Genomic DNA, 22,505 nt, shown 5'->3' with positions numbered 1-22,505 from the left:
AGGTGAGGCATGCTCGTCAGTAGAGTTTATCAACCTTTGCTACATCAGGATGGTTGTTTTAGATTGTATTTCAGACAACACTGAGTACCTTTTGAATGTAGAACCCCATTAAATCTTCTCATCTCCTCTGGGAGGATTTCAACTGTGCTTCGACAAAAATGCCATCTTGACTATTTACTCTGTTTCTGCCAATGCTATAAGATTTTGTAGAATCAGTAGGTTATGTCAGAGGTGAGTGTGTCTCTCATAATTATCATCTTAGGCATATAAATCTGCCTATAATTACGTTAGCCTAGTGATCCTCAAACTATTAAATAATCTCTGTTCCTAACAGATAGTTAATTAAATCAAGACTATATAGATGTCGGCTATTTCTTCACTGCCACACCAGCCATTCCTCCTCCTCTGCTGTTCTCAGACCTAGATGTTTAATTTTTTTTCCTGGCTTCAATCTGTAAACACTAGAAGGCCCCACCTCGTCTTCTTCCGCCTGACTAAGATAATCGGCTGCGACAGGAGGACAGATGCTCGGTTTGCCTCTCCACTCCTGGGGGATATTCCTTTTTTTTTTTTTTTCTTTTTTTTAACCATCTTCTCAAATCCACAGACAGAATTTGTCTGTGGGTGTTGCTTTGACAACAAGCAATCACAGAAAAGATCCACTCTGCTCGTTTCAGAAGAATTGAATTGTTCTTGGTTTGGCGTACAGGAAAAACTAAATGGTTTTCACTGTATTTGATTTTGGGAGGAATTGGTTTTCCTACACGGCTTTGTTTTCTAAAGCCCTTTGAGTTGACGCTGGTTTTGGGCGCCATCTTTGAGCTTTAGTGGAACCCTGTAGGGGCAGCTGTTTGGTGATTAAGGGGATGTAAAGCCCCACTGTTGGCTCCGTCTCTCATCTTTTGGTTATTTCATCTCTATTCATTGGTTGCCGTTTGCAGGGCCTTTGTAAAGCCGGTTCTGAATCACGATGTAGTGTGCTGTTTGGTCTCAGAGACGCTGAAGGATTTTGATAAGTCTGTTAAGTCTGTTGCAGTTTATCATGTTTTTTTTTTTTAGCACAAGCTACTTTTGTTGTTAGATTAAACATATTTATAAACCCTCCAGCAGACTTGGCTTATTACTTGCCTCTCCACAATGAGGAATTCAGAAATTCCACTAGATATATTTTAAGACTTAGAATCACCTTTATACAATAACTTGACAAATCCCAATAGTATTGGATTTGTCAATACTACTAAAAGTTTTAGTTTTTAGATTTAAAACTAAAACTTTTGACTTTGATCAGTCATGGTTCTATAACATGTAAAAATCCCTCAACAGCAAGTCACTTCAGCTTTCACATTAGTGGACATGAATGCCATATCTACTGTCGCTGCCTGGTTATCAACTTCTCCGTTCTATGTCTCTGTTAGGTGCAGTGAGAGTGAACAATGTGTTGGTGATCAGTGGAAAGATTTGTGGATTGTTAAATTAGAGGAAAATGTGTAAAAATAGAAAAAAAGAAAATAAATTTCTCCTACCGCATAGAAACAGACTTCAGCTCTCAACAAAACACTGAAATTTGAAGGGCCCTGAACCAGTTCATGAATGAAAGATGTATGTAAGTGTTTTCTGATCTGAAAACACTTTGAACTCCCCCAGGATGACCTGGAGAGTCTCAGCGTTTGGGACCAGTTACAGTTGCAACCTGATGTTGGATAAGTGGAGACGGACAGACGGAAATCAAAAAAGCATGTTGTTTGTGTGTGTTTGTGTCATTTTTCCATGGCAAGTTGAGATCCTGGATAAGCCCCCAAGAATCGTCACTGCACATTATAAATACGGGAGTTAAGTGTCGTTTCATTCAAGTCTTATTTTATTTTTCACAGTTAGCTCATTCTGAGTTTAGCTTTCAAATATACCACAGATTTTATGGTTAGTTATCTAAAGATGTAGCTACGAGAGTTCGTTGATATCTTTAAGTCTAATTTATTTGGATTTGTAGTCTTTAAGGATGAGCCTGTTTCTAATAAAGACCAGAGACATGACTGCATTTGTTTGATTCTAAATGTTTGACTTGGCTAAGTTGAGTGACAGCAGCTCATCCAATGCCATCCAGACATCCTTCTTAGCCGCCACACATCTATTTAATGAATACAGACAAATAATGACAGAAGCTACAGGGTAAAAAAAACTGGGTCATTTGGATAAGATCCCTGTTTTATCTGCCAAATAAAACAAAATGCAGCCTAACCAACAATTAACAACGTTCACATTAAGTTAATTTTAGTGTGATAGATGGTTTCCTGAGGCTGCCACCCAGTTTATGGCTGCTGAAGCCTCAAGAAGGCGTGCCTTGCTACCTAAAGGTTATGTTAGCTTTCCTGCCGTGTTAGTCTTCACTCCCAAAACCTTACATGTTATTCACTCTTCCTGCTCTGTTTTACTGAACCCCCACCAGCACCATCTCCTCCACCTTACCAAGCTATTACCAGTTTTCAGCCATTGGCTAAACTACTTCCCTCAATCATCTTTTCAGCTCAGGCTGAGTGTCATTGGCAGTAAGCTGATTAGGAACGCACGGCTAAACCCAGCAGAGACTGAAAGCCCAACATAGCGTCTTGCCTGAGTGGATGGATAAAGCCGGCGACGGAGCAGAGGAAAGGGAGGGAAAGAGAATGTGCAGACAGAGTAAAATGGGGTGGACAGGATGGGAGGCTGATTAATAGTTTGGATATCATTCTGTGTCATGGTGCATCTCTTTGGGTAATTAATCTACGGTGTATATTTTAACTGCAGCTTAAAGATGGGTTAATGAGATCGGGGAGAAACTGCTGTTTGACTGCTGATGTATAAGGAAGAACTCAAGTAACATGATGTGCAGTGTTAAGAAAGACAAACCTGAATAGTAGGCTAAATGGATCCATGTGTTTTACTGTAATGAATGCTAAGTGGCTTACAGTGTAGCCTGAAGACATGTGAATTAATACAATGGCTACATTAGAGTCATATTTAAATGTGCCTTAAGATGCATAAAGGAAACAATTCCAGCTGTCAGGGAGCAAATGGTTTCTGTCTTTAATTATTACCATGGTGAAATTAGACAGTGTTAGGCATGGACTGGTAGGATGTTCTTATTGTGTGATAAGCAGGAAAGGTTGCGGTTATTCATGCTGCTGCTGGAAAGATGACTTACTGATTGTTCCAGTTCTAACAATAATATTATAGAATAAGCTCTGGTTTTTGGTTTTAAAAAAATAACTTTTTAAATTCTTGGCATACGTTTGATATGTATGACAGCATGTTAAAGCTATTGTAGATAGAAAAAAGGAGTAAATTTCCATCAGAAAACTGAAATTTGAGATTAATCTCAGAAATTTTCCAGAAAAAAATAAAATGTACATTTCTGAGTTTCAAAACACGAAAAAAAAAATTTCCAAGAAAATTTTTGAGATTAATCTCAAATGTATGAGATTTTTTGTGTGTGCTGTGTATTTATATTACATAGTGAATATACATACTTGTGGTTATAATGTGCCTGAAGGTGAAAAGGGTTACAGGGTGTGAATACTTTCACAAACATAAATAAACACACATTGCTGCATGCATGGCTTGTTGTTCAACTGCATGTGAGCTACAATTTTCTTCTCCACTTTTCAAGAAACATTCTTTGTTGTATTTCCATTGAGCAGCACTGGTTCTCCATATTTAAGTTTCAGTGTTTTGGACGTCGTCTGAAGTGTTTGGAACTGGTCGACCCTGTACTAATGGCTCCACATGCTGAGATCAAGAGGTAGGAAAGATCTCAGTGCTCACTGCTCTCCATTGTACTCTGCTGGAGGGAGTGATTTATTTGTACTCACTATGTCGCCTGCTCCACTGACTGAGAGTCACTCCATGCTATTGTGAATGGTCGCCATGGTGATAAAAGGCTGCCAAGAAGTCTGCCACCGCTAGCCTGGCAACACTGCTGATGGCCTTTTGATCTTTGACCTCCTCAGTGGACTGAAGGGAGCTGATATTAACGACTGCCGTCACACAGACAGCAATTAGCTTCACTGTGAATAAATATTATGACAGAAAGTGGAAAATCTTTGCCAGCAGATCTGTGTTGTTGAGAACTATCGCTCCAAAGTTTGGAGCATAAAGGGTTTAAACCACCCAGTAAAAATACTTGAAGTTTTCTCACATCAAACAACGTGTATTGATTTTTTTTTCTTATTAAGCAAAAGTTTCCTTTTGAGAGACCCGATTTAGATTCTGAGAACAGCAACAGATGTGTGTGTTATACTTAGTGGTGAATCTTTATTGCTGGTTAGTTCTTCTCATCCAAACAGAATCAGCAAATCGGTTCCTTTTTGCCTGAGTTTTGCTACCTGACATGTGACACCATCCTCACCCTAAAGACGTGTGCTACTCCTTTTCTTAACATATTCGTCATACTTGGTCTATTTTATTAATTTCTTATTGATGATAATTTGATTCAAAACTCATTTCATCTTCAGACATGTCTCTATCTGACCTTCTAAGTTCTGTTTGCGTTGACAGTCCCCACACCATGAGGTTTCCACCTGCAACCTTCACTTTTGGCATGTTGGTTTTGGGTTGATGTGCAGAAGCTTTCTTCTCGTAAATGTGGCTGTTGGCTGTAAAGTCCTAAGAGTTTAGCTTTAGCATTATCCGACAAAACTATTTTCTCCCAGTATTTCACTGGCTTCAAATCTTCTGGAGCAAGCTTCGGATCTTCTTCAGCAGACTTTTTCTTCAGCAGTGGAGTCTTGTGCAGTGGTTGTGCATAAAAACTATTGAAGGATTGGCTTGTTTGTAATCCCATCCATACACTCTGATCAGCTTCCCTGTGCCTGCTAAAGTAAAGGATCATCCCAGCATGAAGCTGCTGCCCCCCACCGCCATGGTGTTTTCTGGGTGTTTGAGTTTTCTGATGTTGGAGTTTAAAACTTCCAGCATCAGCTCATTGTTTGATGACAAAGGCCAAGTGTCTCTGTTATTGCAGCGCAGTTACAGGAAAAGTGCCATAGTTTGGGCAGATGTGATTGAGTCGGTTTAGACTTTGAATAATTCAGTTTCCTAGTACAGATGATATCAAAATATAGATTGTTTTTAACAACCATAATCCCAACCCAATTGGTAAACCCTGGGTCATATAGGTGGATTCAGGGGCAACAGCCAGTTATCCAAACCGTTTCTGACACGACTTCACCGACTCCCAAGGTGCACAGAGAGAGAACTAAAAATCTGTAAAAGATGAACCGACAGATTACTAACCCCACAACTCCCAGACTGACTTTTACCACCCTCCCAAATGTCCTTCTAATATACTAGTACTGTTTTTGTTGCTGTTGTTTTTTCCTCCCACTAAGATAAATTTTTACTTAAAATGATAACAGTGTAAAGTTGGCTGGTCATCTTGAAACAAGGTAGTGCAGATGATACTACCTTCAAGTTCTAGGTAACAACTTTATTGAAAGACCAACGCAGTTCAGCTGTGACCTTCATGGAGGCCACAAGTCAAATTGCGTCATTGGTCTTTCAATGGAGTTGTGTGCACCATGTTTAAAACTCCAGAGTTTTGTTTTTGATCAAACCCATGGATCCATCACTTTTACTGTCACTTCTTTTCTTGACCTATCTGTGACCTTTGCCTGCATTTTGCAGATTTGCTTTTTTGCTTTTCTGCCTCTACCAGTCACCTATAGTCCCTCACCATTCCCCTCCTTGACAATGTCCAGCTCAGACCACATGTGCTCTTGTCTAACACATGTGACCTGAATATTTCTCTCCGTAGTTAGTGGTCCACCACCTTGTCTGGGATATTATAATAAGGTTTGAGAATGAAGGCGGGTAGCGTTGGGGGTGAAGATGAAACATTCCCCGCTCTCCCGTCCTCTTACCCCGGTTACAGCAGATTAATTAAAAGCTCACTCGCACTCTTCGTCTTATCAGTGAGAGTTGAGCTCAGCACCCGGCTGGGTGGGCATGAAAGAAGGTGGGGAGCCCCCGGGAGTTATGTTAATATCAGCCAGCGTGGTGGGATTTCTACTTAGGAATTACCGCCAGTGGTAAATTCATTGCTGATTATCTCTTGGGCTGTCTAAGAAAAGATTTCCTTCTCAGAGAGACATGTCACTCAAAGTTGGGTCTGAGCTCGTTCTCATTCACACAATTTCACTGTCATTCCAGGGACAGGAGCTAGATGCTTGGAGCCAATAGAGATTTAGAGAGTGTAGGACTCTAACAACATTATTTGCTGGTATTACCTTGCAAATCGGCTACATTGTCCAGCGTTTCTGTAGATTATGAATGTAAAAGAATCAATTGGTAAGTAGCCATAGCGCAGGCCAAGATTTGTGGCCAAGATACAAATATTTGGATCAATCAGTGTCTGAAACTGAAATCTATGTTTGGTTTTCAGTCAACATGAAGCTCATATTGTCCACCAGAGTGCCTTGTTGAGCTACTTGTCATCTACGTCTTGATTTCCAAAGACTTTTATAGATGAAAGGTTGAGACTGCAGTGCCTCACCCCAAACATTTTCCTGTTTCTCACAATTCAACCAAAAACGTCTGTATATTTCATTGGGACTTTATATAATGAAATAAGAGAAAGGACAGTCAGTGCAAGAAAAAGGAAAATAAATCATTAATTTCAGGGACAACAGAGCTCATTAAAAGTGTGTGTGGTTTTTTTTTTCTTTAATGAAGAATATAGTGTAATAGTAGCAATAGTCTTCAGAAGCAAGCTAGCTAACTTAATAGATCCCTTCCCAAACACTAATGCTTGAATCTCAACATTAATATAATAAGACAAATTAAACTAGATTCATTTTGTTTACATGGAGCCAATTAATGGGATTCATATTTTTAGCCATTACATTATTTTTATGTTTTTATTGAAGATTAAAAGTGTAATTCCATTTAGATTTTTCTGATTCTATGTCTTTAATCGTCATTGTGTTGCAGACTGCAGCCGTTCATCAGCAGACAACCCAACAAGAAGCTGGCTGTGGAGCAGGTGAGCTTCCTGTTCATTTGCTCTGCACCTAATACATCACTTTCTGTAATTCTTCACTCTGAGTTTCTAGAAGGCCGACAATATTTTGGCACAGAGCACGTCATCAACCGCATCGACTCCACCTCCTAAAAATGACCCCGCATATGTATAAACTGACAAAAAGAACCCGCTAAAAACAAGTTAAGTTTTAGGTCAGATAAATGTTTTATGTAAATAATATTCACGCAATATCAACATTTTGAGATTTTCATTGGAGTTCTCCTTTAAGTTAAGTGGAATTTATTTAGTGGTCATGTGATTTCTGAATGCGACTGGTTTCATCAGGATCATAACACTGGTCAACAGCCAAAAAACTGTCAGGGGTTTTTCAACTGTTTTAGGGTCATTTTGATGAGTTGAATCCAAAAATCACTTTGGTTTTGCTCAATCAGGTCAACTTCCTGAACTACGGAGCAACATGAGTATCAAAATCATGACTTGTTCTGACATCTGGATCCGTTTCCTGAGAATCTGATCAATGAGTGATGAGCAGGAGGAGAGATTCCATCAGGACAGGAAAGAGATAGAGAATTTTACACAATGAAGACGCAATGTTCAATTTCTATGTACTTAATCTTATTAGTGTTTATTATTTAATTTATAGAAATCCAAGTTTGTAGCATTTAATTAATACACTGTTGAAAAACATTTTTTTTCACCTAAAATCTTTTTTGGATGAGAAATATGAATGGCAATGAACTGATTATGTCACAAAAAATGGCATCAGTTTAGTCAGAAGGTCAGATTTCTTTAAATCAAATTAGAATAAAAACCTGATCTAATTGGATGTCATTTTTTGATTCAGCGCTGCAAAATAATCCCAATTCAGTTGAAAAAACATAGACAACTTCCAGTTAACCCGTTGGAGTGAACACTTGTTAGCTTAACTAATACAATGGGAAGAACTAGAAATACAAAGAAAAACTCACTTTTTGAACTATGAAGAAAATTAGTATTCCAAAACTCTGGTTAATATCTCATTTTTTCTGCTAAATGATCTGCTAAATGATCTAAATGATCTGCTGGGCGGTTTTATCTAAAAAAAATATTTTTTTAAATCAGGTGCTGAAGTCATTTACTGTAATAAGGGGAAAGATGTTGGTCACACTACAATGCTACATTTAGCACTTCTATCTCCTCTGCTGTACTGCCATGTCTTTGTTTGACTTAATCATATGAGCCACTAAACTGGTGAAAATAATCAGCGTCTCTTCCTGATCGTTTGGTCAGACTGAAGCCCCTCCCACTCCGGCAGCGACTGCAGAGGCCCCTCCCAGTGCAGCAGTTGTCGAGAGTGGACCTGTCCTGTATGACGATGTAGACGAGGAAGAGGATGAAGAGGAGGAGACCTGTGTTAGTGCCATGGAGCTGCTGGGCGGCGACGGTCAGTTTAAACACACAGCAGGTGTTTACCTTAGAGAGTGCTTGGTGAATAAATGCAGTTAGTTGGTACTTAAATATGTTTTTGTTTTTTAAACAAGTGGTAGCATATTGTAAATTTTCCAATGCTTTCTCACCACTAATTTTTATAGCAAGATAAATCTGGAGAAACTGAAACGTCTTCTCATCAGATCTCTGAAATTTTAGTTCAGCAAAAAATCAGAGTTGAGCATTGAGACCTGCTGTGTAAATGTAGCCGATCTGTCATTTAAATGCCTTTAACAAGACAAATGGGTCCAATACATACATTTTGAGTTTGAGATTCCAATTAATAAAATGCAACCTAAGGCAGTCCAGCTCATTGCACTGAGTCACTGCAGCGGTTCCTCATACTGAGAAAGCATGCTGTGAAAGCGGAAAGGAAGAATTCCCTTTTAACAGGAGGAAACCTCCAGCAGGAATCTGATTGAGGACCACATGTGGGAGTGACTCAAACCTGACTCAAAACAATCAGATCTGAACCAGAGGGAAGATAAACTCAACCCTGAATCACCCATTCACTGCATGGTCATTTCTTTTTCCCCCTCTGTGTCTCCCTCTGTCCAGGTTATGGATGTGATGGGGATTTTGATGACGGATACTAGCCACATCGTCCACCTGGCTCATCATTCCCAGCCGGCCTTGTAATCCGAAGTTGGAGCCGGCCTTCACTAACAGGAACCTAAAACAAGCTGCTAAGGATCGGACACAGGAGTAGAGGTTTACAGAACGCCGTGCTGCTTTGACCTGGTGGTCGGATGCTGGCGGAGCGTGGTTATAATGCTGCTCTTTGAACGGCCCACTGGATCATTTGCAGGTTGGACTTTTGTATTTTTTTAACCTGTGGAAACAACCTTTTTAGGAAGATCCTCCTCCAGTCAGAAAGAAGCTGAGGCTGTTCTGGACTTGTTGCTCCGGTACTACATCACTCCTGAGACCTTCCATCCAGATCTGTGTTGGTTTTGTTTTGTGATTAGTTGTTCTCATTACCTTTTGGACGGAAGTTGAAACGGAATAACCTTCCCCTGTTTACCTTCTGCTGAAGCTGTACCATAACATCTTTATATGGAAGTAACATCTGATTCAGGTTCTATGTTGCTTCCAATATCTTTTGGAGGGCTCAGAAAGCTTTCAAATTAGAAGCTGGAAATACATTTTTGTTAATATATTTTGCATTATGGAGTTTTGTCAGGGCTGAGATCTCTTTTTGAATGATTGCATGTTAAGGTGAGAATTATTTTTGCTGTATTGACAGAGCAGTGAAGTGATGACTGTGATTATGTATCTATGTAGTACATTAAAGACATCACTAACTGGGAGCCGTGCCTTTCTTCAAATAACTATAATATCTCAGGGAGAAGGTGGAGGAGTTAGATCTTTTCACAGATTGTTTGTCTCATGGCATACTGTCACAACACGGTGATTGTTTTAACAAATATTTAAAAAATGTTTTATTGAAAAGCTACTTACTGTAGCCTTCAATCATCTGAGTCAGCTAAAGAAAATCCATATTTTGTCAAATTGTGGTTTGACATGCTTAGTTACAATGACATAAAGTTAAATACCCATGGTTCACATTAACTGGGCTGGGTCTCCATGCTACAAGCAGATCTGAAGGACCAGATATCCAACCCAACTATACAAGAATAAAGACCAGAATCGGAATAAAAAAACAAACATCTTTTCTCAGTGAGTTCCACTCAAATGAACTGTTCTAAAAATTCAAGCACTCTTTAAATCTGGGAAACATAATGTTACCAAATTGTGCAGGAAATTAAATATAAAAATCTATATAGTCTCGGTCATTAATTCCTAACCAAAATATCCTCCTCAATTCCAGTCAAAGCCAGAATTGACTGGAATTGCTGAAGTGGCCCTGGTGAAAAAAGCTGACAGATCCTACACAAGATACACTGTTTAGGAGGAGGAATAGCTAAAATATAGCAATTTCCTTTTCCTACTCCTGTTTGGAAACCTGAGAATGTTTCGTCTGTGCAGTTGGGATAATTTGGCTAAAGCTGTTGATTATCATCCACAAATGTTGGTACAAAATGGCAGCAAACATCTGGAAAAGTGAACCAAACCACAAGCGCCTATACTCATAGATTCTGGGGTTACAATATGTAACCAACGTTCCGTTCTTTAGCTCAAGCGGAGTGTTCCCAGAGATCCTGGGACTTTTCCTCCGTCTGTGTTGCTTCAGATCAACTTGCTGTTCCTTCCGCTGCTGCCAGAGGGCAGTGAACGAATCATTCTCACTGAACTGAGGATTTGCGGTTGACTGTGCTTTGTCATCAGGACATCTAAAACATTTAGTTTTAATATGCTGACATTACTTTTCTCATGGCATACTCTTAAAAACATAACATTAACTTGATCTTATAAATAAACAGTCAGTGCTTTTATTGTTTCCACGTCCTCAAACCATTACCTGCCTCATGTTGTTCAGTTCAACACCACCAAGATGGAGGTGGTGCTGAAAGCAGCTCTGCTCTCCGGTGGAGCAGGTCAAACAGAAACGGGAGGCGCGGCCCGCAGCAGCTCTCCAGTGGCTGCGTTCCCTCTGACTTTTTCTCCTTCATCTCAGATTCCTTTTCTCCTGCAACTGAGACAAAGACACAGAGGTGTAGTTAAAGCACGTGTCTGATTTTTATCAGACAGGTGTTGTTTCATCTTTTGTTTCTTTACATTGAGCTTTTTGTAATAGTTTTGGGTGTTTCTAATTGATTTCAGTTTCTGTTTACATTTTCACAGAAAGATCAATTAAGATCAACTAATTAAGATCTGGAAAATATTTGTAATTGAATTCCACACTTTTCAAAACTACAGGCAAAACAAACTTCGGAAGACTTTCAGAAAATGTAGTTTTTCCTCCAAATGTAATGATGGTCATTATGGCCAAACGGTTTCATCAGATCACAGAGCATCTATCCAAAATAAAGATCTTTATCCCTGCATCTGCAAACTGCAATCTGGCTTTTTTATGTTTCTGTTGAAGTAAAGGCTTTTTCCTCGCTGAGTGGCCTTTCAGCCCACCGATGGGCCAGGACAGTTTGACTGGATAATGAATCTGTCTTATCAGCTTCAGCAGCATTTCCACAACATGTTTGGCTTTTCTGTGGTCTGTACTCGTTTTGGACAAAAACCCATTTAACTCTAGGACACAGGCCCAATCAAAGAACATAACAGGTTTTCTTCTGAATTTGAAAAAAGTTACAAAAAATTATTTAGGAATGTTATTGTTAAGCTTTCTGACATTTGACAAATAGGAATAATTCTGTAAATTGTAATTGACCAAAAACAAGAGAAGTTCTGATTTAACTTCAGATAGAAAGAAATGTGTTTGTCTCTTTTGATTCTTGTGAATGTAAACTTCTGGTTTCAACTGTGTCTTCTGAAAGAAGAAAAAACAAAGTTTGGTGTAATATTTGTGAGAATGTGTGTGTGTTCTGTAGCTACATTTCCTCTGTACAAGGACTTACAGGTCCAGTTTACAGTCCACACAGGACGGAAACTCTGCAGGCGACTCGAGTTCAACCAGAAAAGTGAGTTCCTAATGAAGCAGATTGTTGCCTACATAAACACGCACAAAAACATAAATCCAAAAAATAAAAAAAGACTTGCTTTCTAAAAATATAGCAGTGCTTCTCCTCAACTAATTGTAATCTCTTACCTTTTAAAATCAGTGATCTGATATCAGTCTGATCTGTTGGTGCTGGATGGCTTCTTCTCCACTTTTTGTGCATTTTATTTTTTTTCACCTATTTTTTATTATTCTTTGAAGAGCCATCATCTCATAACTCCTAACAAAACTCCTACCTCTCCTGTTTGGCTTCTTGATGGGCTAAAAATCGACTGTTTTTAGGAAATACCAATTTCCTGTCTGAGAACTCGGTCTTAAATAAACAATAAAATTGGTTACATAAGCAATGCAAAAATTCATGGATGATGTCTTCATAACAACTCAGTTTTCAAGGAAGACAGATTGTGTAAATATACTATTATATATATATTATTTAGAATTGTCCAAATTGTAATAGAAAGAGACAACTGTGGCAAGTTCATTAAATAAATACATACTGACGAGCATTAATTACACAGAAAATGTAAGAAAATATTTAATAAAATAACATGCAAATGAACACGGATATAACAAAATGACTAAAGAGAAATGAAATTAGACAATGAAACGAGCATAAGAATGCAGAAGAATACACGTTGAATAAAAACATTCAACGTGTAAAATGTCATTTCAACTTTTACATTTTTGTACTTAATGTATTTTTATTGCGCATTTGTTCTGTATAAACTTTCATCACTAAAAAATAAATACAGATGAATTTAGTTTTAAATATGATATGCTTGTAACTATACGAAGCAAAAAATATGGTGAAGCAAAATCTTTGGCGAAAACACCAGCGGTGTTGTTAAAGGTTTATTTTTGGTTTCCAAGGTAACCCGGTAACCCCGCTCACTCCTACCAATGTTTGAACTGAAGTTACACTGTCCAATCAGGAACCGTTTACAATTTAAGTGAAACCCTTCTCATCCAATGGCACGTAGCAACCGTTAAGCAACGTTCCCACCCACCTCCTAGGTTTATAATCCTCTCCGTGGAGTAGCGCACCAACTTTGCCTGTTCGAGAAGGGTCAGAAAGTCTTTATTTCGACAAAATGAGGGAAATTGTTCATCTTCAAGCTGGCCAATGCGGGAACCAGATTGGAGCCAAGGTTAGAAAGGATTCATGCTTGAAACTTCGGCCTAAATTCGTTGAGACACTGACTGAAATATTACTTAGTTTGTGCGCGCTGCTAAATAACCAACAGCTTGCTCAGCAGGAAAAAAGCTAGCGTGGCTGTTAGCTGAAAGGCTATTCATAACTGTTGGCTTGCGTTGTTTTTAGTAAATCTCTCTGCTCAATTAGTTAATTTAATATTTTTCTTCTCTTTTTGGTTTTAGTTTTGGGAGGTGATAAGCGACGAACACGGTATTGACCCAACCGGGGTATACCACGGGGACAGCGACCTTCAGTTGGACCGTATCAACGTGTATTACAACGAGGCGTCAGGTTGGTTCATAGTTTGCTTCATAGTTGTATAGTATTACTACATTGGAGGTCCAAGTAATTCAATATCTCAAAGAAACATTGTAGTACCACGACCGTCCACCAGAGGGCCTGGCCTTCACGTCACCGGTTTTCAATTCAATGGTTACTAGTTGGCTGTTGCTAACGGCGACTGTTAACTTTAGGAAGAGTTGTTGCTAACGGTTAGTTGTTAGCAACAGATAACCGGTTGCTACAACTTTTCTCCCACATGTTGCGCACACTGGCTTTTATAGAAAATAAATTATTATTGCAGTTAATGGAGAAAATGTTTTTCTTTCTATTTTTTCATACTTTAGTCCAATTTACTTTTGTCTCCTGTAGGTGGAAAGTATGTCCCTCGTGCTGTTCTGGTGGACTTGGAGCCTGGCACTATGGACTCCGTGAGGTCTGGTCCTTTTGGGCAGGTGTTTAGGCCTGACAACTTTGTTTTTGGTGAGTGTATTGCTTTAGCATATTTACATTTTATTTACATAGAGCAGCCACACAAAACTGGAAGACTGTCTATTTTTTGTATTTAAAAAATCCACAGAGAAATATAAGCCTTAATGTTAAATATGATGCAGGTGAACTGGAGACAAACTGATATTATTTCTGTTTTGAATGAGGCTGAAAAGGAAAAGAATCCTTTAAACTCACTAACAGATCTAATGTTGACCAGGAAGGCAAGGAAACAGGAAGCAGCCTGAAGGGAAACCACTCAATTTAGTTCAAGTTTAAGAAATCTGGATCAAACATGAAGTCATAAAACTAGTCAAATCTTTACAGTGAACTTTGACAACTAAGTCATGATAGTCCTAATATAAGTAAGTCTTTATTCTCTGAATATCCTCTACTTGGGTCTGTTCCAGGTCAGAGCGGTGCTGGTAATAACTGGGCTAAGGGCCACTACACTGAAGGAGCTGAGCTGGTGGACTCGGTGCTGGATGTGGTGAGGAAGGAGGCGGAGAGCTGCGACTGCCTGCAGGGCTTCCAGCTCACCCACTCCCTGGGAGGAGGCACCGGCTCCGGCATGGGCACGCTCCTCATCAGCAAGATCCGGGAGGAGTACCCGGACCGCATCATGAACACGTTCAGCGTGGTGCCGTCGCCCAAGGTTTACATCCAGCATTCAAATCGGTTCAGATAAGATGCTCTGCCTCATAGCTGCTTCCTCTGGGTCTTTAACTAGGCTCCATTGTTCTCTGTAACCCCGCCCCCTCCTGACAGGTGTCAGACACCGTGGTGGAGCCCTACAACGCCACCCTGTCCGTCCACCAGCTGGTAGAGAACACCGATGAGACCTACTGCATTGACAACGAGGCGCTGTACGACATCTGCTTCCGTACGTTGAAGCTGACCACGCCCACCTACGGCGATCTGAACCACCTGGTGTCAGCCACAATGAGCGGCGTCACCACCTGCCTGCGCTTCCCCGGCCAGCTGAACGCCGACCTGAGGAAGCTGGCCGTCAACATGGTGCCGTTTCCCAGACTGCACTTCTTCATGCCAGGCTTCGCCCCGCTGACGAGCCGAGGCAGCCAGCAGTACCGGTGAAGTCTCTCAGTCCAGCCTTAGATTACGATCAACCCCACTTCCTTTTAACTGAATGTCTCTCTTCCAGGGCCCTGACAGTCCCTGAACTCACCATGCAGATGTTCGACGCCAAGAACATGATGGCGGCGTGCGACCCACGCCACGGCCGCTACCTGACGGTGGCGGCCATCTTCCGTGGCCGCATGTCCATGAAGGAGGTGGACGAGCAGATGCTGAACGTTCAGAACAAGAACAGCAGCTACTTCGTGGAGTGGATCCCCAACAACGTGAAGACGGCCGTCTGCGACATCCCGCCACGCGGCCTCAAGATGGCCGCCACCTTCATCGGAAACAGCACGGCCATCCAGGAGCTGTTCAAGCGCATCTCAGAGCAGTTCACCGCCATGTTCCGCCGCAAGGCTTTCCTGCACTGGTGAGTACAATGCAGTGATTCATAGCGGCGTGCTGTACATCACATAGACACTGACGTGTCGTCGCAGGTACACTGGTGAGGGCATGGACGAGATGGAGTTCACCGAGGCAGAGAGCAACATGAACGACCTGGTGTCTGAATACCAGCAGTACCAGGAGGCCACGGCAGAGGAGGAGGGAGAGTTTGAAGAGGAGGGAGAAGAAGACCTGGCCTAAGCAGCCACCATGTTGTTTTTCCTCCTGATCTGCAGTTACAATCAGGAAGCATTTAGGTCAAAACACTGAAGCTGTGCTAAACAGCAGCAGCTTTACTGCTTCTGAGATTGAAGGATTTTCTCAGGCTCAGCTTGAATCATGTTAAATTTTACATTAGAGCTATTTCTGGAATATATGTATTTTAAATGTGTAAAACCGACTCTTCTAGTGATGTTAAAGTGTAACTAACCCCTGTTAGAAAGTATCAAAGCAGGCAGAGCCAAAAGACTCAGCCAGGTGTAGGGCTGAGCGGTAAGCCTGTAATATTAACATATTTTGCTGAACGATAAATTATCCCAGAAGTTATTGCGATAAACAATAATATTCTTGTTTTGAGACCATTTTCAAGTAATATGAGATTGGCATAATAATGCTAAAACACATCCTCAAATTTCATTAAACTTTAGTTTCTAAAGAATATTTAACACTGGAACTGGAAGACATTTTAAATATTTGAAATGAATAAAACAACCAGAACTTCAAATAAAATAGATGCTGAAGTTTCTGTAAACAAAATTACCCTTTAAAAAAACAGGCTAGTTTACACCAAAGCACCAGACTGAAGAATTTTGTATAAAGAGACACGAGAAACACAATCATGTAAATGGAAATGATTGAGCTTGTTTTAATTTATCATGTGATGAATTGATTTGTCGACAGGCTTGTTGAGCGGCGCTGTGGTCAGGATGACAGAAACACGGTTGACTTATCCAGTTTCTTGCCTATTTATTTTGTTTGTTCCTCTTCTGGTTTTTCCCTTCAGCCCCCAATATAGTGACAAATGTAGGAGTTTTGTGTGTTTCACCACTCGACTGAAGGACCCGAGCACTGAGACCGTTTTACGTAGAATATCACAGAACTAAACATATTTACATGATTTATTGAAAAATGTAAAGATAGAACCCTTTATAGCCTATTTAAACAATTTATTAAAACAAGAATGTTCATTTGGGGTTGGTTACACTTTAAACCTGTCCGTTGTCTCTGAGCTGATTGGGTTTTGCTTTGCCAGAGAAGAACGGATCCATTAGACCCGACTCATGTTCACTGTTCATAGAACTTTCCTCCAAGCTGCTGGTTACTTCCTGTTACACAGACATAGTTACTGAGGTTAGTCATTTTCTCTGGAAAACATATTTAGGATTAGTTCACTGATTGCACTACAACACTGGAAATGACTGACTGGTCTCTGTTACTTTTCTGCTTTTGTTCATAGATTTTGAATAAACACTTTCAACTCGGTGCTGAAGTATCGTGACGAATTGATTTATTTTGACAGGTTTGGTGAGCAGGGCTGTGAATCAGTATTTTTGTCACTAATGGAAGCATAACAATTCTTAACATTCTCAAGGGTTCTGGTGCCGTCAGTCTGCAGTCCAACATTCAGCTGTTACCACAGGGCTCAGTCTGTTCAGACGGTCAGCCTTCAGCTTCTGATTTGCTTTTAGATAAGCAGAGCTGTCAGTTTGTAGATGTTATATAATGATAAAACAAATTGCCAGTCAAATGAACCCTACAGGAAGATTAACTTGACTGAAATGTAGTGAACTGATTTTTTTTTCCTCCAAGCATTCATAAGAGATTTTTAAATCTGTAATAATGAATGTTTGTACTTTTGACTTGAATGGATTGAAAACTCAAGTCAGAGCAAATGCAGGATCCTCAGTAATGGTTAACGGTAAATATGTTCCCAGGAAACCGTACAGAGCCTGACTAGTAGCTCTATTTATCTATTTTCTGCATGCAGACAGTAAACATAAAGCTTGAGTTACCAGGTTGATGGTGTCAGAATCTCCATTTTAAAAGAGGGGAAAGCACAAGTCTGACAAATGTAAAACCTCAAAACTATTTTCTGTTGCAGTTAATTTTTCATGTTGCGATGGTTGTGATTCAACAAACTGATGATTTCTCTTCTGTTAGTACATAATTTGGTGTGTGAAACAAATGTAACTCTTTGGGGATTCCGTTATAAGGAGTTTTGTTGTAGCTTAACATTTGGTGACCTGGAGTTGAATATGAACTGAAGATTGGATGTTGAACATAAATATGAATTATTAAACATAAACTGAACTAAATTCTATCTTTAAATGAATCTGAACTGTGGCTTGTAAATAGAAATTGACAATCAGTTGAAAAACAACCATCCAACAAAGTTATGAAAGGGAAGAAAAAACAGACACATGACGTTGAAGAGGGAATTAATTCAACGACCAGGATCCCACTGAGCATGCTCTGTAGGGTGCAGGTATCCAGGAAGGTTACCAGCAGAAACTGCTTCTTGTAGCTTTCTGTTATCATCAAATCATCTGGGTATGTTTCACCAACTGCTTCTTGATCCAAAAATATCCGATTAATGCAAATCGTTTTAATGCTTCTGTAGCACCACCATTTAAATAAAAGGGAAACATGGGGTCACGTGCTCTTTTGAATGAAAACTCCAGAAAAGGATCCTTCTGTGTGAATCAGCTCCATTTGCTATGAGAAAAATGACTGCAGCGATGATAATAGGTGTAGCTTTGAAAAATTCAGAAAAACTAGAGTTTCTGAGTGAGTGAATGAATAAAGTAGAGAAAATATACCAATTTCTGAACAGGTTATAGTTGATAAAACATTTAGGATGATGCACAAAATGACTACTTTCCTCCATGTTTATCAGCCTTTTCAAAGCAGCTTTATGTATGTAGCCCTGATTACTCTGGTAGTCTTTAGATTGCTTATAAGCTGCTAAGAAACACAAGACTAGAAGTTGCCGATGGCCAAACGGAGCTCCGTGCAGCTTGTTATGTTAAAAAGTTAATTACTCGAAGCTTTTCAACGCTGTTCTCTTTACTGACACCTGTTGGCCAAAAGTATGAAGAGCAGCTTGAATCTACTAAAGTGGATTTCCATGAGTCGGGGTAGAGCATCCAAAAACTATACTCTAAATATAGTAATATAGAAGGCAGAAAAAGAAGGAAAAGGAACACGAAATATTGAGATTGGATGGATACATAATGATGGAAAAACTACCGAACAGGTGAGAGCGAAGCAGGGAGGTGGCACTAGAAAAATTCAAATGGCCACTGATGGTGGATTAGCAAGACTGTCAATGTTACGCTTCTACATTGCAACAAAACCAAAAGATCCAGAAGAAGATGACAATGACACATCTGAAGTTGTATTTGTCTTGGAAAGCAGTAGCAGTGAATTTAATCCATTGCAGGTGGTGGAAGTCAGGAGTAATTCTGTTGAAGTCCTACATAGTTCAGAACTTTTTGATGATTCAGAAATTACTTTTGGTCCCATTCTAGGTGCTGAGGAAGACAGACGACACATTAATCTATGAGGGTTTTGTTCACCCCAGTCCAGCAAATCCAGAAGATGCAATCATGATCACTGTACGCTATGCTGACACTTTACATGACCTTATTACTGCATTCTCTGATGAAGACATTATGAGTAAAACACTGAATGTAAAGCGCATACTTCCAGACAACACAGAAGAAGCAGGCACTGGCTCAGGATTACTGAGAGATGTTCTCACTTGCTTCTGGAATGAATTCTATGAGCGATGCACCGTTGGTACAACAGTCAAAGTGCCATTTATCCGCCATGACTTTACCGCTGAAAAATGGAAGGCAGTTGGGCGAATCCTTTTGAAAGGCTACCAAGACTGTCAGTATTTTCCAAATAAAATTGCAATCCCTTTTCTTGAACAAGTGCTTTTCAGTAATGTTTACAGCGATTTTAAAGCACATTTTCTACAGTTTGTGAGCAGCCAAGAATGTGAAGTTTTAAGGGAGTTAAGAATTTTTCTGCTGTTGACCTTGATGATCTTGTGGAAGTTCTTGACAATTATGGCTGTAGAAAAAGAATCACTCCTGAAAGTTTTCCTACAATCCTTGATCAAAGAGCTCACAAAGAGCTCGTCCAAAAACCAATGTTTGTCATTGACTGCTGGAGGGAGATCATCTACCCACATCTGTCCCTCAGCCCAGAGGCACTGACCAAGCTGTTCTCAGACCTGCAACCAACTTCCAAAAAAGTCTGTCAGCTGCTGAAATTTTCTGTAGATTTAACTCCAAAGCAAAAGGAAGTGAAGAATCATCTCAAAAGATTCATAAGAGAGCTGGATGACATTAAGCTTCAGAAATGTATGCGATTTTGCACTGGATCAGATCTTATTGTAACAAACAGTATATTTAAACAGTATATTTGTGGAATTTCAAGATATGACAGAGTTCACAAGAAGATGGGACACACGTGGAAGTACTCTGAAAATAGCAGATAGTTATGAAAACTTCCCAGATTTTCGTTCTGAATTCAATGCAGTTCTTGAAAGCAATGTCTGGGTAATGGACGTTGTTTGATTCATAGTGCAATGCACTACTTTTGAAATGTTCAATCAGAGTAGAGCAGAACTACAAAGAGACATAAAGAATATGTATTTTGAATTGAGAGAAATTATTCCTGTTTAAAAAACAATTGATAGCCGTATGGAAGCTCAGTTTTAGCTGAAAATATTCAAGTTTCTTTTATTCTCCCTAGTTTCACATTATACAATAAAGTTGCCACAAAACAAATGAAAAAAAAACACTGTAAATTACTACATCCAAGGGCATCTTGACCAAATCTAACATCTCCAGCTGCTGGATAGAAACCTTCTGCAGTAACAAGAAAAATATTGTTAGAGACATATAAAGTTATAATAAAATTTGCTTTTAAGTTTTTTTTAATGGAAGACATATTTAGTGACAGTTTAGTTAAATCGCAAACTCTTTTGGTAAGGAGTAATTGGGTCTGGAATAGAAATGGAATAAAACAAGAAACTAATTTATATTGAAAATTTTATACAATGTTTCAACATTTGCAAATGGCCAAAGAATTTTTCGTGTCTGAAAACTGATTTTTTTTTTCTTCTTCACACCATACATCTTTTAATGAAGGTTGAGGTGTTAGTCTTTAGTATTTGCTGTTGAATACAAGAGTACAATTGAAAGTTATAGAAATTTTTTTCAACATTTTCCTTTATTTTATAAATGTCATTGATTCTAAGCATATGTGGTGTTCATCTGTCATCAAGCTGTGTGATTATTTCAGTATGTTTTTGAAGAAATCTACTTGTTCCTAATGTTATAAACACTGCAATGCAAGAGGTGAGGTTATTTGATCAGCTTCCAGCAAAATTGTCACGTTCTAAAATGAAGTATTGATCTAACACCTGTACAAATGTCCTTGTTATTGACAAGTTATGGATTTTTGTATGTGTATCTTATCAACAATTAGCACTTGTTCTATCTCTGCATCTGAGATGACATGTTATTTTTGATACTACAAGAGCAACAGTGTTTATGATCTTTTATACTTAGTTACTGATGTATAACACAAGGTTATATTCAATATGAACGTTTGTTTTAAAAGTTGGGTCATTGTAATGGCCATATTATTGGGATTAGCAAAAAATGTTTTGCTAATAAAATGTTACTTTACCCAATACTTTTCTGCTGTGGTTTCCAGTGTGTTAATTAAGCTCATTTTCTATTTGAACAGGTCTAAAAGCTATAGTCTAAATGCATTAAAAGACATTTATCCTTGATAATAACCAAAAGTATATAAACTGCTGAATTTGAAGAAGGTAAAAAAAACTCTCTGAAAAATGTTCTCATGTTTTTTTGAATTTTGCAAATACAATTTTGCTAATTCTAACTAACTTAAAACAAGAAACGTTGGGGTGGTGCGGTGGAAAAGCACAACCCATGTATGGAGGCCTCAGTCCTGGACATGGACATCACAGGGTCGAGTCCCGGCCTGGTGACCTGTGCTGTGTAGCTTCCTTTCTCTCGTTACTGGCCTTCCTGTCTGACCGCTCTCAAAGGAAGAGCAAATAAAACCGTAAAAAACAGGAAAAGTTTTGTTTTATAACCAGGGGTGAAAGTAGTTTTAAATTCTTGGGGGTACTATGACAAACAAACAAACAAAACAAATAAATAAATAAATAAATAAATAAATAAATAAATAAATAAATAAATAAATAAATAAATAAATAAATAAATAAATAAATATAACCCTAAACACAAGCTTATGTTTGCCAGGCAGACAAGATGATGTAGTCCTGGAGCTGCTGCCAGTACTCCGCCCTGCTCCACTTTACACATTTGGGAGATTTTCAGACCCATCAACCTGGAAGTTCAGAAGGTTTCATTGATATCCAGCCTGTAAGTCAACCTTCATCTCTGAATCATGCTCAAATTGTTTACTGTTTAAATAAGTGCATCACTAATGGCCTGTTTTTTCTGTCTCCTCTCCATCAGGTTGGGACAAACCTGGTGGCGCATCTACAAAATGTGACAACATGGAGCCTGTATGTCCTCATGCAGGGAGACAGGCAAAAATGCTAAAGTGCCGTTAAAAATGCTCCTCGTTTAATGGCTGAAACTTTTACTTGTTGTTTGCTTTAAAACAGACTTTTTACATGAAATGTTTTCTAATGTGTAGTAACAGATACTTCTGGAGTTAATACTGAATATTCTGAATTGAATATATTAAAATGAACAATGATATCACGTGTCAAATAGATTTTACAAAACAGTGTTTCTTAAAACATGGAACGGATTGTTTGATTGCTGCATCTCTGTCTCTTGCTATAATTTGAAGCAAGAGGTTTTTTAACCAAGTCATGCAGAAAGGTCTAACCTGAGCATTTATATCATTTAATAAATTTAGTTATATCAAACTTCTCCTCAAAA

At 39.1% G+C, this 22,505-nt stretch overlaps 2 protein-coding genes across 2 annotated transcripts in view; both read left to right on the top strand.

The window, feature by feature from the left end:
* brf1a (BRF1 general transcription factor IIIB subunit a) overlaps positions 1–9,792 on the top strand; it is a 66,909-nt gene extending 57,117 nt beyond the window's left edge. Inside the window, exons 17-19 of the mRNA XM_081603156.1 lie at positions 6,964–7,015; positions 8,285–8,438; positions 9,041–9,792. Coding sequence (XP_081459282.1) covers positions 6,964–7,015; positions 8,285–8,438; positions 9,041–9,078 — 244 coding nt within the window. The 3' untranslated portion in view covers positions 9,079–9,792. The remainder of the gene's footprint in view (positions 1–6,963; positions 7,016–8,284; positions 8,439–9,040) is intronic.
* A 3,248-nt stretch (positions 9,793–13,040) lies between these two features.
* On the top strand, positions 13,041–17,029 carry LOC103458135 (tubulin beta-1 chain-like). The gene is made up of 7 exons (XM_008398728.3): positions 13,041–13,204; positions 13,434–13,542; positions 13,903–14,013; positions 14,430–14,674; positions 14,788–15,110; positions 15,182–15,526; positions 15,594–17,029. The coding sequence occupies exons 1-7, from the start codon at positions 13,148–13,150 to the stop codon at positions 15,739–15,741; spliced, it is 1,338 nt and encodes a 445-aa protein (XP_008396950.1). The 5' UTR covers positions 13,041–13,147; the 3' UTR covers positions 15,742–17,029.
* The last annotated feature ends 5,476 nt before the right edge of the window (positions 17,030–22,505 follow it).

This window comes from Poecilia reticulata, chromosome 22, assembly GCF_904066995.2.
Source record: "Poecilia reticulata chromosome 22, P_reticulata-male-v2, whole genome shotgun sequence".
Classification (NCBI taxonomy): Eukaryota; Metazoa; Chordata; class Actinopteri; order Cyprinodontiformes; family Poeciliidae; genus Poecilia; species Poecilia reticulata.
Note: the sequence above shows the minus strand (reverse complement) of the source record. Positions and strands in the feature narration are given on the sequence as shown.

Bases quoted from the DNA above. Each gene is read 5' to 3' on its own strand.
- LOC103458135 (XM_008398728.3), top strand. From the start codon at position 13,148: ATGAGGGAAATTGTTCATCTTCAAGCTGGCCAATGCGGGAACCAGATT. The intron at 13,205-13,433 runs GTTAGAAAGGAT...TTTTGGTTTTAG, and splicing joins GGAACCAGATTGGAGCCAAG to TTTTGGGAGGTGATAAGCGA. The intron at 13,543-13,902 runs GTTGGTTCATAG...TGTCTCCTGTAG, and splicing joins GTATTACAACGAGGCGTCAG to GTGGAAAGTATGTCCCTCGT.